This window comes from Parasteatoda tepidariorum, chromosome 4 (genome assembly GCF_982258835.1).
Source record: "Parasteatoda tepidariorum strain Cologne lab strain chromosome 4, Ptep-v5.0, whole genome shotgun sequence".
In the NCBI taxonomy this organism is placed as follows: Eukaryota; Metazoa; Arthropoda; class Arachnida; order Araneae; family Theridiidae; genus Parasteatoda; species Parasteatoda tepidariorum.
Window position 1 is genome coordinate 37,847,531 of NC_141758.1, and position 19,033 is coordinate 37,866,563.

Sequence of the window (19,033 nt, forward strand, 5' to 3'; positions counted from 1 at the left end):
CACTGCTCTGAGAGGCTTAACCTAATACAATTTTACCGCTTGTTAAAAGCCAAGTCATAATTTTTTTTTTTAATAAAGCCTTCTTGATGAATAGTTTATGATCTATTTAACAACTTTATGTGAAGCAAAAATTATATTTCATTAAATTTGATTGCTTAGCATTTCATTTTGTTAGAAACAGAAGATTTACATGGCTAAAAATACATGAGTTACTGTTGAAACGGGATTCAGATTCAATCCAAAGCGCTAATTAATAATACTTTGTGTCCTAATTTGGATGAAAGCATAATCTTTCCCAATTTGTAAGAAATTTATTTTAATATTTTTTAAATAAATAATAATAATTTTAAAAAAAATTCTCAAAATGTTTAAATTTTTTTTTCTTTGGAATCCTTAAAAGAAAATTAATAACCAAAAAAAATTATATTTCAATTTACCATTTCGCATTAATGGCAGTAGTGAAGTAATTAATAAGTTTTTTAATCTTTAATATTGTGACAAATTTACATTATTATCAAGTCTATCGATCTCCGAAATAGATTTTTAAAAGCTGTTCACGTGCATCATCTTCAACCATATTACAAGCGAAATGTACCAGTCATCCAGTTGTTATTGTTGGTTTTCGTCGCACTACAGCTGCAGAATGGGCTATTGGCGACGGTCTGAGAAACATCCATGAGGATGATCCAAAGACATTAAATCACTATTTTAATCCTCTGCAGAGGAAATGGCGCCAATCATCCAGGAAGAGAAGAAGTCAGAAGAAGAGGAACAATCAACTGCTGAAATACAAGGTCCAATCAATGTCATCCGAGTTCCTGATGATTACGCAAATCTAAGACGAACATCGTCCTCAAAAAACAAAAACAAAAAATGGTACCGAAAATTCTAATAGTACATTCGAAAACTCACCCTTAACTTTTGAAAAAAATTACCTCTGTAATAGAATCCTTGCAAAGAAATCTCTGTTCCAAGAATATTTATTTTGAAAGAAGAAGCAATTAGTTTACAAGTATTTATATAGAAACTTCACTACCAGTTCTTTAAATTCGTGAGGACGCTGGTCAGCTTACGCTGACCTCACATTGATCCGCTGTGTGATGTAACGCAATCGACGCCCACCAAAAAGATTTTGATAAAATCTGTCGTAGACAAATGTTTACCTTTCAATGTAAAGATTATCTAAATTTAGCATTTGAGCTGGGCTGAATATAGGATTCACATCATTTTTATTATATCACATTACAGTAAAATATAACATTACTACAGGATGTGTGGCAACAAGAATACATAGAACACTTTGCTTGTTAATTATCGCCGCTCTGTGTTATTTATTTTTAAATGCCTTTCACAGTATCTGCTCTCTTCTGGATTATATTCCTTGTTATTCAACCTTAGCTTACAATTAAGGCAAACTAACCAGTGAAGGAACACTTTAGCTTCGCTTGCCTTTTAAAAAATCATGTTAATTTCAAAATTCGTAGTTTTAGTTAAATGACAGTGTCAACATATTTGTTACTAATTGCAAACTATGTAAAAAAAATTATAGAGAACTTACGCAATATTATTTTAAAGTTTTGGAGGTTCAAATAACAAGTAGTAGGAAGACCAAGTGAAGGAACAGCTCTTACCAGTGAAGGAACACAAAATTGCCCAGTAAAGGAACACTTAATTTTGGTTATTTTTTAATGCTTTTTATGAATTTATATGCTATACAAATATCTAAAAACAAGCCTATTCTTGTATTTATAACATATAAATACTTGGAAAATGTTAAATTTTTTTTGTAATCATGAATTGAAAATTAAAGTGTCAACATATTAACACATACTGTTCATTCACTAGAAAATCTATGTCCAGTAATGGAACATGCCTGTTCCCTCTCTGGTTAGAAGTTGTTTTTCGTATTTTTAACATACTTTTGATGTGGAACATCACTAAAGGTTCAAAAAAATTAAAGTTTATCTTTTATTCTCATTAACTTAGAAAAAAAAACAGTAAAGAAACACTTGTTCCTTCACTGGTTTTTCATCGTTTGGTGATCCAGTGAATAAACATCCCCTTATCTCAGTACTTTATTATGCTATGATACTTAAAAAAATAAAACGTAACTTCAATAACTATATTTTAAATTCTCCTTTTCACACTAAGAAAAATAAGACTATTACATGCAATTAATTCCACTTCAGACATATAAATACAAACACTCGCCTTATAATTTTTTCAAAGAAACAAGGTGTTGCAGAGATAATAACAAATTCAGAGAAGTCTATTTGACCAGGTAATCCAAAACATTGCTAGATGACTTCCTATTGTTTGGCAGTAAGCTATTGTTACCAATCAATCTAAAGAAAAACTTTCAAATTCTTATTTTTAATCAATATATATGAAATGTTCCTTCACTGGGTAGTGTTCCTTCACTGGGTAGTGTTCCTGCACTGGGTAGTGTTCCTGCACTAGTTGGCTTACCCTATATGTGTTTCTCATTAATAATGTGTTTATTCTAGAAAGGAGAATCAGTCCTCCACTACGCAAGTTTGGTTTCCAAAAGCCAAGCTCATCATCCAACAGAAGACAAAGACCTCGTCAAACTCTTGCTACAGTATGGTGGGGAAGTCAACGTACCTAACAAAGAGGTGAGCACTAACTCAAGCAGATATATATATACACAACTGCAACTAAATGAAAATTTCTAATCCATATATTCTCTGTTATTTTATCAGTATCGCATGACAAGTATACATTATTGCAGTAAAGAAGGCAATGCAGATATATTGCATGAAATTCTGAATCAACTGGACAAAACCATGCTGCAAGGTGCCTGCAATCGAATAGCTATGGTATGGTTTCTTTGATTCATAACCCTTCCTGGAAATCTTGATCTTTCAACATTTTCATTAATCATGACCAATTCTTTATTTTCACAGAATGGATGGACTCCGTTACTGTATGCCTGTCAGACAGGCCATCCTGAAGTAGTGAAACTTTTACTGCAGAATTCTGCCAGAGTAGATGTGTTCGATGAAGTAAGTGGGATAATTATTATTACTATATTACTACATTATTACTATATTCCTTTTTACTCTATCTTTCGTATGGAATAGAATCTTGCAATAAAACTTTTGACCACTTTCCGTGCAGCTGGAACACTTAAATCTTTGCGAAAGCAAGCTTCTCACCTGATTAAAATTCGAGAGATATTGAGGTCATTTTTCACCCAATAGAATAGATTGTTAATAAAAATTCCAATTACTTTCTCACTAACTAGAGTGCTCAAATCTCATCTGGAGCACTGTGCTTGGTGTTAAGTCATGTTTCAATCGTTTTCTTTCCTCTATATTCAGAATTGTTCAATATTTAAATGTTTCTAGGAATTTATTGTCAATCAAAATTTTGACCACTGTCCAACTAGATAAGGTGCTTACATTTTTATAATTATTCCATATCAGATGAAAATGCAAGGACTTTTTAGAATAAGGAGAGAAAGATTGTTGTTTCAAACTGTTAAAAAAACTAAGATACGGTCGTTTTAAACTTGTTCAAAATTATTATGCGGTCTTTTAAATTGTTCCAAAATTATAAATAAATCCGTTTTAAACTGTTACAAAACTGTGATACAGCAACCTGAAATTACTCTAAGCTTATAATAAGGACTCTTTAAACTGCTCCAAAATTATAAATAAATCCAAGCTAAAATACAAATTATTTCAAAACTAAAATACAAATTATTTCAAAACTAAAATACAAATTATTTCAAAACTAAAATACAAATCACTTCATAGCTAAAATACAGAAACACTCCAGTTAACTTCAAAACTACATTACAGTTGCTTCAATATTAAAATAGAGCGTCTTTAAAATGCTCGAAAAATATTATACAATCGCAAAAATATTATAGAATCGATATTTTATTGCTCCAAAATTACTAAGTTGTTATGAAACTATATAATTATAAAAGTCCTTCAAATTGCTGTAAAATTACAATAAAATTACTCCGAACTGCTTCTAAAGTATAGTACAGTCACTTTCAACTACTTCAAAACTATAACAGATTATTACAAATTCATAATGATATTAAACCTAACTGTTCCGAAATTATAATGCAGTTTTTTCATATTCCAAATTTATATAAATAAAATCGCTTCAAACTGCTCTACAATTTTAAAACATTCCAAGCTTCCAAGCATTAAACATCATTGCTCTTAAAGTAACCAAATAGAGCTATAGTTAAGATTAAGTAGAATTATTTCAATCAGTTTTATTGCAATGCTAATGTTATGTATTTCTAGGGTGGCAAAGCTGCTTTGCATTTGGCGGCCGAATTTGGCCACGGGGAAGTGGTTGATATTCTTCTAAAGCACAAAGCTTTCGCCAACGCTCGTTCCAAAAAGGGAATGACGCCTCTCCATCTAGCCGCCAGAAATGGATATACAGAGATTGTACAGAAACTTGTCAAACAGTACGGTGCCACTTTAGACGCCCTCACATTGGTCAGTATTTTTCACCGACTTTTCTAATATTTAAGACTTGAAAATTACAAATTTTTTTATTTATTAAGAGAAGATTAATAACATTTGAAGTTCACACTGTAAAAAAGGATACTTAAATTTCACGAAACTTTCAACGTGTTTCGCTAAGCCGTTTCCTGATATATACACCAAGTGTAAACATTTCATCCAAGTGACGAAATAACTATCGTCACATGTTGGAGGAAACGCATTTCGTCAAAAGTAAAGAAATATTTCGCATTTCATCATTTTAGTTTCGTCAAATTAAGAATTATTTTCGTAGATTTTACGTGGTGAGATAACGATGAGATTTCGAGTTGAGTTTGAGTTGTTTAGGTGTTCGCGCTTCGTCACAAATCAAATGATTTCGAGACAAAATGATTCTCAAAATTAAAGAAATACAGCTCAAGGACTGCTGAATCCTCAAAAGCTTGAATTTTATTTCTTGGAGTGCAACATCCGAAGAAGTAATCTTTGCTTAACTTCTCTACTTCCGTTACCGTAAGGTGTTTCTTATCTTTTAAAACAAAGTCCTTATATTGCATTGGTTAATAATTCGTTGATGAAAAAGAACATTATAGAAAAAGTTTGAGGGTACTTGCTACCGCTTAAATTTTAATCTAATAATAGCATGATTCAGGTAGTCCGGGTTAAAACTGGATGCTTTATATTAGGGTGGACGGACAAGTTTTGTTCCTCCAATTTACAAGAAACTAAAAATGACGTATTTATGCAACAATATAACAATGCTACAAACATAGCCAGGGATTTTCAGTGATGAATGTTATTAAAGCAGGGGAGAGAAAAAACAATTATGTAACACAATTATTTTTCCAAATTTTTTTTTTTATCTTCATGAAAAAAAGAACTGGCAAGTTTTCTTGCAGAGTAGCTGTAATAGCTGAAAAAATTTAAATTCAAATTATTTCACTTATAGATTAATATCGCTTAACACTAAATCTTCCCCTTTTACTTTAATATTGTTCGACACTAAATCTTTTATCTTCTAACTTAATATTATTAAACACTAAATCTTCTAACCTAATATTATTAAACACTAAATCTTTCCTCTTCCAACTTAATATTATTATACACTAAATCTTTCCTCATTCAACTTAATATGATTAAAATTTAAATCTTTCCTCGTCTAAATTATTATTACTGAAAACTTAGTCTCTCCTCTTCTAATGTAATATTATTAAATACTAACTCTTTCCTTTTCTAACTCAATATTATTAAACACAAAATCTATTTATTTTAAACTATTTGTAAGTAGAATAAGCTTCTCAAAGTTACCCATTGTCCATGCTTTCCATAATCATTGTTACGCCAAATCATGCTTTTTCCCTACACTACTATATTTCACCTTCTTATTGGAACGAACTGCCATGTGAGGAAAAAGCTAAATTTTCCGAAACCATAGTAACGGAGAGAGGAGACGTATGAAAAATGGCGAAATCGCGTAACTTTGATGAGCCTATTCTATTCACAAAATATGTAGTTTAATATTATTAAACAAAAAATCTTCCCTTTCTACACATAAGTGGAGGAAAATATCTCCTTTGTTTCAAGTAAGGCATTAAATAAGAAAAATGAATACTTTATAGAAGGAGATGCAAAGTAAGTATGCATTCTTAGAGTGTTATTAAATGGAGACGCTCTTACTCAGATTTGTATTTAGATCAGACTAATTCATTTTTTTAGGTTACTTCAGTACTTAAAAAAAAAAACAATATTTATACTAAATATCTACATTGTTAAAAACGCTATAATAATTAAATTTTTTACATAATAAAATTTTTAGCCTAGAAATTAAATTGCAACTTGTTTATTTAGAATTGAATGAATAATATCCTCAGGACTCCTTGATTGCCCTCATAGGCATGCCACTATTTTTATTTCAGTTTTATTGAATAGCTAAAAATGGTAACACCTGTTTCTTTATTTAGGCAAAAAGAACACCTCTACATTTAGCGGCCGAGAATGGTAAACTGGACGTTTGTAGCGTCCTACTGGACCTCAGGGCAGACGCCAACGCTATTGACAATGCAAGTACCATTTTATGTATCGTTTATTAAACATTTAATTATTTTAATGTTTTTATCTCAGAATAATTATCATTTCTATATGTATTATATAGTATCAAATACTATACTATACAATAGTATATATACTATACTATCCTGTACTATATATACTATACTATCCTGTACTATATATACTATAATATACAATACTATATTCTACTATACTCTAATACAATACTATACTCTTATAGTTAATGAATGTTACAGTAGTTTTGATTTCTATTTCTAAACGATTGTTGTAAATAATGATTAACCCGGCAGGACGTGCTGGGGTCATTTTATTGATTCCTAAAAAAACTAGACACCTGTTAGTTCATTCCTTTTTTATTAGAAGCTAAGTTTTCCATGCTCTCTGTTTTTCATGAATAATTAGAAGTAATTTTCGGCCTTTTACAGCCCTTAATTTTACAGCCCGTTTTCTCAATTAGGGGGATTATAAAATGACCACGCTCGTCTCTCAGTTTGCTCTACAAATCATTTATTAATTTTTTTGTAGCTGCCGTGTGCAGTACCTTATTTTTCGTTCTTTATTAAAATGATTTCTACTTGTCTGAAATCTTTATGAAAGTTTTGCTGCAATGAGTACATGAATTGATTTGCTATCTAAGAAAAATCCACTGACTATGTATAAGAGCCATCGATGTTAACTAATTGTACATAAAAATTAATTTTTTAACATAAAATATTTAATAAATTTGATTATATTTCGCTCCATTTTTTATGATATTTCTCTCTTCTAAGTGAATAGTTTGTCCTATTTGAGACATTTTGCTGGGAAAACAGCAGTTTTTAAATTTAAAATATATTTGACTGTCTGGAGAAACGAAAAGTATAATAGCAGATGATAAAGCGAATTAAGTGACTGAAAAATAATTAACTGTTTGTGTTTGACTTGCATTAAGGGTTGTCTCAATTTCAAGAGCGGAGATATTTCTCTTCTTACTCCCGTGATGAAATGAGTAGGTGGAGCCAAATGCTAACTCCTGCTGAACGAACTATATTCTGTCGTTTCTAGATGACTATCATAATGCTTACTGTTGTTTACGAATAATTGCTATATTATTCATATTATTCTGCTGTTTATGAATGACTGCTAGAATATTCTGTAGTTTCTAAATATAATTGTTGTTATTTTCAGACTGGCCAAACACCTCTTCTATTAGCTGCTGAGAACGATCATCCAGAAGTGGTAAAACTCTTCCTTCGACACAAGCCTGAACTAGTCTCTATGGCTAATGCGGTAATGTTTGACTAATGACAGCATTTTATATTATTTTTGACATCAATTTGATCTTAAAGCCTAATTCAAAATTAATAAGTTGTGTCTCAAGTTCATAAATGATAAAAAAAAATGCATTTAATTAAAAAATGCAGTTTTACTTGATTAAATATTCGATTCAAAAATACATAAATAGGAAATATTAGTCGAGGTGTTTCAAGCTCTCGAAAACTGGCGTCCATTTTCAAGACTTGCCAGATGTGAATGAGAAGAAACAAAAGTGGTTTGAAATATGAAATTCGGATGGTGTTTTAACGTCTATTTATAAAAATTACTCAAGAAAAATGCAGATTATATTCTGTCATCAAATATATAGCATTGTAAAAGATTTTCATAATTATTTTAATTGATTTTTTTCTTTTCAAATTTGAATGCAAATTGAAAAAAAAAAGTTTTTGAACATTTTAGGCATTTAAATTGTGCACCCCGCATCACGGCCTCTTAATAGAGCACTTATGTAACTAATACAAATAAAAAGATTTCCATTGCTAACAAGTATTGAAAATTTAAGCATGATGACTCCTCGATTAGATACCTGGAAAAGAGGAGCAGGAAAATGATATCTTTAGTTGGGGGGGGGGGCAGAAAAAACTTCTTATTAAATCTAAAGAGATATAAAATTTTAGCTAACTTAATCGCCGATTGGATGGTTTCCCTTTGGCAAGATATTACAACATACACATTGGTGTTTAAAAAACACAACGCTACTGTTATCATTAATGATAACAATACATAACGTATCAAATCATGATCAATATATAACGTGTCAAATAACAAAAATATCATGATCATTATTGAAGCAATACAAATCAAATACGAAAATATCGCGTTCATTATTGATAAGAATACATATCCGATTAGGAAAACATCGTGATCATTAATACGTATCAAATTCGAAAAATACATCATTCATTATTGATAACAATACATATTGAATGAGGAAATATCATGTTCATTATTGATAACAAGACACGTCGAATAGGAAAAATATCGTGATCATTATTGATAGCAGTACATGCCAAATTGAAAAATATGTTTATTATTGATAACAATACATATTGAAAACGAAAATATCGTGATAATTAATGATAACAATACACATCGAATACAAAATTTCGCTTTCATTATTGATAGCTATAATTATCGAAAGCGATAATATCCTGGTCATTGTGGATAGCATAATATATCATAGGGATAATATCATGACCATTACTAATAATATAATGTATGAAAATATAATATAGCGAAAAGTAATGCAATGATTACAGGGTGCGTAGGCAGATTTTTCAACAAAAAATAAGCACATTTTAAGTACTTTTTAAGCACTCAAAAATATTTTTAATCACCTTCCAACGAAAAATCATAATTAGGATCTGTGCAGGAATAAAAATTATTTTTTTCCCATCGTTTAAAGTTCTTAATTTATAAACATAAAATCAGTAAAATTCAAAAACTTTACATAATCATGATAAAATAACTTGTTTCTGATAAATATTTTAGAGAAAATTGTGAAAATCATGCACTTTTGTAATTTAGAACGACAATCGACACGGCAAAGAAAAAAAATCTCTTTTAAAAAGATAGAAAAGTAAGCACTTTTTCAAACCACAAATTAAAAAAAGCACCTTTAAAAGCTTTTAAATAACGTAAATCGAAAATAAGCACCTTTAAGCACTTTTTAGAAACGCTATTACGCACCCTGGATAATCATTAAATACGATATTAATGTGATAGATAAAATTTATTCGGGTATTGAACATATTGACTAATGTAAAAGTTACATAAATTAGTTATATTAGAAAAACATAGCGATACATTATTAAATATATTGATATTTTTTGCCAATGCAGCGAGCATTTAAAATTGGCACATTTTGGTTACATGGACTAATGCTCGACTTGGCGACAACCTCAAAAAAACAGTCGCCAACACATAATCCCTATAACCGATAAGTACCAAATAAAATTATTTTTTTAAATATTTTTAAGAAAAAAGCATATTTTTTTATTAATTTAAATTAACAAATTAAGCGAGTTGAAGGTCAAGCATTCACAATAAGATTAAATTATTAAACAAAGGTGCTGTTTTTTTAAAAAATATAACGGGTTTCGTAAAGCGTTATGATCTTCTATTTATATGCAAGGTCATTCAGAAAACTAGTGGACTCACGATTTAATTCTACCTGCCGGCAAATAGGTTACTTCCTGTCTGGCGCTTGAAAGTTCATACACGAGTACATAAGTTTTTTTTATCACCTTGATTTTTCTGATGTTTTGAATCATCTCATTGAAGTCGAAAAGTTCTGCAGGTCCAATGTTTGAAATGATAGAATTAATACTGTTGTTCACTTACTTCATCCTTCGAAATAAAATATTTATTGCATCCGAAATCAAGTGAACTGCATTTAGCTCTTTACAGGGCCACCTTTTTTCTGATTATATTATGTGACAATATTTTTGGGATTGAAATGCATTCATAAGAAGATATTCATTTAGCTTATTACTTGAAATTATTTTGATTCAGATCAGTTTTCGGCAAGAAGGTGGGTGGGGATTTCGAAATTACCAATTGTAAGAAATCGCCGATAAACTTGAATTTCTGTACTTATTTATAACCAAATTAATGAACTCTGTATAAATAACTACGAATAAATTCGATAAAAAAGATCAAATGAACGAATGCATAACACAAAAAAAATAGCTTCTCGGGGTCAACTTCTCTTCTTTACCCCACGCTAACCTTTACCGTTACCCCTTATATAAACAAAGCACTCTTGGTTGGTATATTTTCCTATCTTCTGATATTATCAACAGTTAGTTTTATTCTTATTGGCGCGTTACTACTGAACACTCAAGCCCGTCAATATCACGGGAGCGAGAAAAAGCGGGCTAAATCTCACCCCGTTATTTTTACGGGAGCGAGAAGCAGAATATAAAAAGGATTATCTCAATTCTGGGACAGAGAAGCTCTAAGGATGGATTAAAGTACTCAAAGTCCTAATTGTTTGTTTGGAAGGAGACAGGAATGAATTCCCTTATTGTCATCAACAGCTTTAAAGCATCATCCTCAAATAAGATGTTTTCATATCATTTTAATCTTTCTATAGTACTCATTGACTTCAATAATGAATCGTCAAAGTTTGAAAAGCTTTTGTTCTATGTCTCTTAAACAGTAATGAGTCACCCTATATGTCTGTAATTTTTAAAATAAATACTAAGAGTAGTAATTTTTGGTTAATCTAGATAGTTTATCTCATTTTGAAATATTTTAGTTTATCACGTTGAATAAATAGCCAGTCAGAATTTCGGATGTGCGCTGTTTCTAATATTCAACTTCGTAATTTTGAGCCCCACTCAGAAGATGAGGGAACTCCTATTTTAGTCTTATATTGTGGTGTTGTGTTTTCAGAATGGATTTACGTGTGCTCACATAGCTGCCATGAAAGGAAGTGTCGCCGTCATAAAGGAGCTCATGAAATTTAACAGATCTATGGTGACCTCCGCTCGAAATTTGGTGAATATATAGCATTTTTTTCTCATTATTTAACTAATGTTGTTACACGTTGTCGTTGTTTATTGAATGTTGGTTGTTTGTGTATTGACAGACGGGCAATACGGCCCTCCATCTGGCAGCTTCCGGCGGACATGAAGAAGTTGTGAAAGTATTGTTAGAAGCTGGTTCATCTGCCACAGAAGAAAATGCTGTAAGTTACCTTCTCAGATACTGATTGAAATCCTTGCCATCAATTTTTTTCAATTTTTTCAAAATTTAAATAAAGCTGAAGAGAGTTAAGATTTATTTAAGAAGAAAAAATATTTTAATAGCAATGTATTAAGTAAATTACGAAAATGACATGCAAATTAATATTTTCATTAATACCTCTCATTTCATTAATACTTTTAACTTCAAAATTCAAAATAAACTAACCAAATTAAAGAGCAAATAAATTGTTTTTCGCTGATAATTCTCATAGTTAATAACAGTTCTTTTTCAAAAACAATAATTTAACTTATTTTATTCAATTTCAACTTATGGATACGCTATAAGCTACCATTATGCTGTCATTGCAGACTCGATGGGTTCAACTACCTAACATAAAACCTAATTTTAAAAGTGCTTTTGAAAAAAAAATGAAAAAAATTCATTTTTCAATGCTTTCAAATTAATTTGTCGATTTTTTTTAACTTCTTAAAAAAAATTTTAAATTTTATTTTTATTTTCCGCCAAAAGAAGTTCGCTCGCTTGGGGCTTCATAACAGGAAAAAAATAGAATTGCTTCGTAAAATATTTTGTGATCAAAGGAGTATAATATTCCTTTCATCTACTAGTCAGTTATATCACGAAAGAATGGGCAATTTTTTTCTTAAATAGTGCATTAATTTTCAAAAGAAGTTCGATCAATGGGCAATCCATAGCTAAAAAAAAAAGGATTGCTTTGTAAAATAATTTGCAATTTAAGGAGTATAATCCTTTCATCTACTAGTCAGTTATATTTAGAACGAGTGTGCAAAATTTTGTTAAAATTAGTGCATTAATTTTTACCTTAAAAAAAAAAACAAGAGAAAAGATTGCAACTTTAAAAAAAATTGTTTCTGAGAAGACATTATTTTTGTTACCGACTGGTTGAGTTCACTAAAACACTTTACAATGGTTCTCCCACTTTTATTCCAATCAGCTTAAATATTTGAAAACATGTTCCAGATTATCCATGTCAGCGTATAAAAAATATTTTTAAAAGTTAAACTTTTGAAATTAAAAATCCATGTAAACTTTTTAAGTTGTAGTAATTGTAATTTCTAAAAAAATGATTATCTTTTTTTAGGATGGTTACACCGCTATACATTTAGCTGCCAAAGACGGACATGTAAAAGTTCTGCAGACTTTAAAGTCATCTGTATCTTGGAGAATCACGAGTAAAAAAGTGAGAATGAAATTTTTTTATCTATAGAATATAATTTTATTTAACAATGTCATTTATATCGTTAACCAGCATATTAAAAGGCACTTTTTTGGTTTTATATATAGAATATAATTTTATTTAACAATGTCATTTAAATCGTTAACCAGCATATTAAAAGGCACTTTTTGTGATTTTATCTATAGAAAATAATTTTATTTAACTATGTCCATTTATATCGTTAACCAGCATATTAAAAGGCACTTTTTTGATTTTATGGATCAAAAACATAATCAAAATCTTTATATTTTTAACTTTAATTCTGTGTTATATCTACCTTTGTTGCTTTAACCTACTCTAAAATAGACATTTTCAATTAAATATTCCTTAAAAAAAGCTTCTATCCTGTTACGATTCATTCGAGTGATGTTTCAAACTGTCAAAATAGCATTAAATTTTATCGGAAACGTTAATTTTAAATTGCTGAGGAAACAAATTGGTACATTTAATCAGGTTAATATCATTGAAAAATTATATATACAGCATTTAAAAGAAAAACACTTAAATTTTCAAAACAATTTCATGCAGAGTAAATTTACTGCTGTAAATTTCTCTAAAAGAGGAAAATTATAGCTCCGTTTTGATTTACGCTAAGTATTACTTTAGATTTGTATTAAACAATACAAATTGTTTCCATGAATCACTTTTAAGCCGATGAAAATTATTTCTGTGAATTACTTTAAAGTAAAAGAGAATTGATGCTACAAATTGCTTTAATCTAAATAAGAATTGCTGCTAAAAATTTCTTTAAAATCAATGAAAATCCTTGCTATGAGCTGCTTTTAAAATCTAAGAAAATCGCTTCTATGATTTTCTTTATAGTCAAAGAAAACTGTTGCTATAGATTGCCTTAAAGTTGATGAAAATTATTACCATAAATTTCTTTAAAGTCAATTAAAATTATTGCATTGAGTTGCTATAAAGTCAATAAAAATTATTGCTATGAATTGCTTAAAAGTCAATTAAAATTATTTCTATTAATTTCTTTAAAATCAATAAATATAGAACCTTAGAATCATTACGAAATCATTAAAATTATTATTCACAAACCAATGGTAATTGCTGCTCCTCTCTGCTCTCAAAAATTATGCCGAAATGCATAATATTAATTCACTCAATTCTTAGATTCTTAATTGCTTTATCACCTTTACATAGATTTTTTTTCTCTTCTTTAATTTTATTAGACGGGCATGACGGCCCTACACGTAGCTGCTAGTTGCGGTCAAACTGAATTTGTGCAAGAAATGCTGACACAGATTCCTGCCACCCTATCCAGTGAAAGACCCGGAGATACTAGCCTTAGTGATGACGTATGTCTTAATTGGTTTATATTTAACTAGTTCTAAATGTGTATGTATCATTTGGTTCACATTTAATTTGATCGAGAATTGCATATCTTATTTGGTTTATATTTAACTAGATCTAGAATTGTATGTCTTATGTGGGTTCTAACTAGATCTAGAATATAGATCTAGACTAGACTAATCTAGACTAAATCTAGACTAATAATCTAGACTATAACTAAATCTAGAATATAAATTCAAAATAAGAAAAAAGTAAGTGGATTAAGTATTACTACTTTTGAGATACAAAAAGTAAATTTTGTTTCAAAACTAATTAATTTCAAACTCAACACCTCCTTTAAAGATTTCCGAATACGATAAAATTATATTCATTAAGTGTAATTTAGGTTCTGAAAATATAATCCATTTTTAAACTTTATTAGTTTCTGATACGTTTATTTTTTTCTGAAAAACTTTTGATTCTAAATCTAACACAAAAAATTAAGGTTTGTAATTTGGAACCCAATCCAGAAGACAAAGGAACTCCTGGATCAAGTATTGGGAGAAATTAGCCTCCTCGGAGGTTTTTTTTGATGGAACTAACCCGCATTTGCGTTTCATGGAGAGGGAAACAGCGAAAACCTCCCATGGTTAGTCTAATGACAAGGGGACTCTCACCTATGATCCGGCAACCATTGAGGATATAATTACGTCAGCGCTGTATTCGGTGCGAGCTAGGTGCAGAATTCATACCGACCAGCCATCGTTGGGATTCGATCCTGGTTCACCTCATTGGAAGGTGAACTCTTTGTATCCTGAGCCACTGCGGCTTCTGCTCTGCGTTTGGTCACCGCTGGGTCTGCGTTTGCGGCTTTTCGCGGTCACTGCGTAATCAGTATTCCCCACACATCCGCAGGACCCTCGGACATCCGCTCTGCGTTTGCAAACCGATTCATGTTGAGCACAGGCAATTGGCGTTTGCAATGAGGAAGTCAGATGTGTGGATCTTGAGAGCTATCAATTTCCGCCCTTGCATTCCTATGTAATTATGGCTCCTAACGATATACTTTACCTCCCCTCTAAATTTGTACACGACATTCTGGTACACCCCATATGCGAACCTCAATGGTTGAAATCCGCATTTTCCTGGAGGAGCATTTGTCATACTTATAGAATGCCTAAACATTCTTTACAATGACTACACAAAGTATGAAATAATTAACATATTTCATATTTTTCCAAAAAACTTCAGCTCTTCTACGCAATGACTAGGCATGCTATAGAATACTAGCATTTTATACATTAACTGTAACATCTGACAACGTGTTTTGCATTTTACCATATCATTTTTGTGTCGAATCACACAATATTGTGCAAACTAATTCCTTATAACTGTAAAGTATATATCATTAATTCATTAACTAAATTGTGCTTTTTTACATTATTTTTTTCATCTGCAGTATGGCTTCACTCCTCTTCATCTGGCGGCAGAATCTGGGCACGAAGGCGTTGTTCGAGTTCTGCTCAACAGTTCGGGAGTTCAGACAGATGCAGCTACAGTAGTGCAGGTATATAGCATCTGTTATTTATAACAATTTATGATAAATATTGCATCGATAATCACTCATTTATTATCCTATGTTTTCATCACAATCTAGGGTATATTACCCATGCATTTGGCAGCTCGTGGTGGACATTTGGCGGTAGCGGGCCTTCTATTGAGTAGGTCTACAGAACAATTGCAAACCGCCGACAAGCAGGGTAGGACGCCCCTTCACATGGCCGCTGCCCAAGGACATCGAGAAATGGTGGGCTTACTTCTCGGTCAAGGTGCTGATATCAATGTCGCTGACAACGTAAGTATCAATCGATCAATTATCATTTCAACCACTAGATCTTTGGGGCATTTCAATATGCTAGTGGGCTCTGAGATCAAATGTCTTTATTTAATGAATTATTTTCAGAACTGAAATCAAAAAGGGTACCAACTAAGGTTTCAAAATTGAAATTTAAAAAACGTTAACAAAATCTGATGAATCAATAGTGATGAATCAATAGGATTTTTAAAAAAATATTGCTATTTAAAACTTGCCACAGTTTCTTTAAATCGCTCTCGGCTAAACATTGAATCTCGTCTCTTTTTATTAATGATTCGTCAGGTTTTTAAAACGTTTCATTTTTCTTTTTCTTCGTTTGAGTATTTATTTGTGACCCCAAATATTTTGTGCGGCTTTGAGGGGAACTCCTCCAGACTAAAAGTCTGGGGCTGCCTGCTACTATGGTAACAAGCGAGAGCACTTTTCTAATGGGGTCGCAATGCAGGAATGAAGGTGTCGATTGCTTTACTCACGCTGACCTATACCAAGATCAAGATAAAATTATTCACATCACACCCTTATTCGAAATGGCTATTCCTCATAACCGTAGTACCCACCACGAAGCGAGACTGATGCCTGGAGGAGTTCTCCTGAAGGCCGCACAGTACATTTATACTTCACTTTTAACAAAAATTCTGAAAGTAAATATTATAGGCGGTGATGACAAAATACCCTATTGATAATGTGTTTTGTTTTAAATTGGTATTGTTTAGTATGAAAAAGAACTCATTCATAAATTGATATTTTAGAATTTATGATAGATGTTCATAAAAAGGTACTTCTTTGAGTATCTAAAGGATGTTATTCTTAAATTGTTTTAATTTGTTAAATTTATTTATTTATTATTAATTTATTCTTCATAAATTAAATATGTTTTTACCTTGCACACCTGCATGGTAAAAAAAATACCTATCAGATTAGGTCTAAACTTCATTATAAATACACCTTAAAAATTAGACTTTGCTTTCATATTTTATAATCTGCCAACTTAATTATAGAAATATACGTTTAAATCATTATTGCCCAAGTTGATCTGAATAATATTACAAATTATTATACCAAAAAAAACAATATATATATATATATATATATATATATATATATATATATATATATATATATATATATATATATATATATATATATATATATATATATATATATATATATATATATATATATATATATATATATATATATATATATATTTATTTATTTATTTATTTATTATTTTTTAAAAAAAATTTTTTATTTGAGTGCATGTATATATATGTACTCATAAATTGGGTGTTTTAGATATTATTGTTGTATATTTTCAGAATGGATGGACAGCACTGCACTACACGACGAGACACGGTTTCTTGGACGTGGTCCAATTGCTGGTCAACAGTGGAGCATCTCCCACTGCCGCCACCAGCGTAAGCACTCTTATCTTAATTTTCCATATTTTATTGACGTAAACATTGTGTATCTGATTTAAAATGAATAATCTTGATATTAAGTTCTATGTTTTATTAGGTATCTGAGTAGACATGCTGTACAAAGTTGCTGAATTTTTCAAAACAATTTCTGTTCTAATCATTCATTGAAAATTTAATAGCACACGACCCTGTAAAATTTGGATCTTAAAACTTCACGAATTTCTCTTCATTTTTGACGAAACCTTTTAAAATGTTAACTTTATACTTTCCTTTGACCTGGGACATGCTCCAAGCGAACATTTCGTTAAACTGTGGAATTTATTCCTTTCATTGTTATGTAGCTGTGAATGTTATTTGTTGTTTTTAATGACACTTGAACACAGCTCGCCAGCTATTGGCCTTGCGAATTAAGTCAGGAATGTGCTCCTTTCGTTTGGTAAGAGAGCACCACAAGGGTGAAAGAACGTCTCTTGGCTCAGAACCCTATTATAGAGGCCACTTCCTCAATTCAGACATAAGTTTGAAGGTGAAAGAAATTTTCTCAAGGACCGACCGCAGAACTGACTTACCAGCACGTATATTGCATATAATGAGTGGATCTTAGTGGAGTCGGGGATTAAAGTCCGGCCCTTTAGGACAGGAGTCCGATTCTCTAACCACTGGGCTACCACGGTAGAATACCTTCACTTTTTTGACGATACGAATTTCGTCTAAAACACTAAGTCCAATGCAACATTGACACAATTGATAAGAAATTACTATAAAAAGTGAATGAGCGAATCAGTTCACAGTCAGGAATCGCTTCTATCTAAAAAATCTAAATAAATGACATTTTAAAAATATAAAATTTTAATTATTTAGAAAATAAGCGGTTGGGAAAAATTTATTATCAATGTGACTAGGATTCACACACAAAATAAAAATACCTATACATATACAATAATACTTCGATATATCGAGTTCATCATATCACGAGAAGGGCTCAATTACCACAGGTTTGCAAGCCACCGTCAAAATTCTAATATTAAAGTTACAAAAATACAAAAGTGTTATACTTATAAAAAGGTGAACATTAACCCTATCGCTATTGCGACAATTTCCATTTAAGCAAATTTTTTTTACTGTTAAGTTTAAATTTTTTTACCGTTTAAGTGAACAACATTATACGAAGAAAAGACAAAATGAAAGACATTTTCATTCATTTCTGGTACCAATGGAACAGAAAAATAAAAAAGTGAACGTCATTTAATCTTTATTTTTCACTTTTTAGGTTTATCTTGTTATGTGTAGGTAACCACCTGCACATTTATCTCCCTTTTTACAAAAGAAAAATTCATCTGCTGTTAAGAATTCTGCCATATACTTAAAAGGAACGAGGGCCTTTTGTTGACCACATCACTACGATGCCCAACTATATCCTTTCTCGACACCCTAACTCTTGGAATTAGTTTTTAATGCTATCCGATGACGTCAAAAGCATGTGTACTACATTTGTACATTTGTATTTGCATATGTACTACATATGTACTATGTACTACATCTTTCAATAACTTCTAATACGATCTAATATCTGTAGGTTAAGACAGTCTTCTCTATAATGGAATTTTTAATCAAAAGAGTT

At 30.8% G+C, this 19,033-nt stretch overlaps 1 protein-coding gene across 1 annotated transcript in view; it reads left to right on the forward strand.

Moving 5' to 3' along the window:
* LOC107448293 (no mechanoreceptor potential C) overlaps positions 1 to 19,033 on the forward strand; it is a 128,711-nt gene that overhangs the window by 80,684 nt on the left and 28,994 nt on the right. Inside the window, exons 13-25 of the mRNA XM_071182179.1 lie at positions 2,508 to 2,636; positions 2,724 to 2,840; positions 2,928 to 3,026; positions 4,290 to 4,490; positions 6,458 to 6,556; positions 7,734 to 7,835; positions 11,283 to 11,387; positions 11,479 to 11,577; positions 12,697 to 12,795; positions 14,016 to 14,141; positions 15,575 to 15,682; positions 15,773 to 15,970; positions 17,311 to 17,409. Of these exons, the coding sequence (XP_071038280.1) occupies positions 2,508 to 2,636; positions 2,724 to 2,840; positions 2,928 to 3,026; positions 4,290 to 4,490; positions 6,458 to 6,556; positions 7,734 to 7,835; positions 11,283 to 11,387; positions 11,479 to 11,577; positions 12,697 to 12,795; positions 14,016 to 14,141; positions 15,575 to 15,682; positions 15,773 to 15,970; positions 17,311 to 17,409 (1,581 nt within the window). The remainder of the gene's footprint in view (positions 1 to 2,507; positions 2,637 to 2,723; positions 2,841 to 2,927; positions 3,027 to 4,289; positions 4,491 to 6,457; positions 6,557 to 7,733; positions 7,836 to 11,282; positions 11,388 to 11,478; positions 11,578 to 12,696; positions 12,796 to 14,015; positions 14,142 to 15,574; positions 15,683 to 15,772; positions 15,971 to 17,310; positions 17,410 to 19,033) is intronic.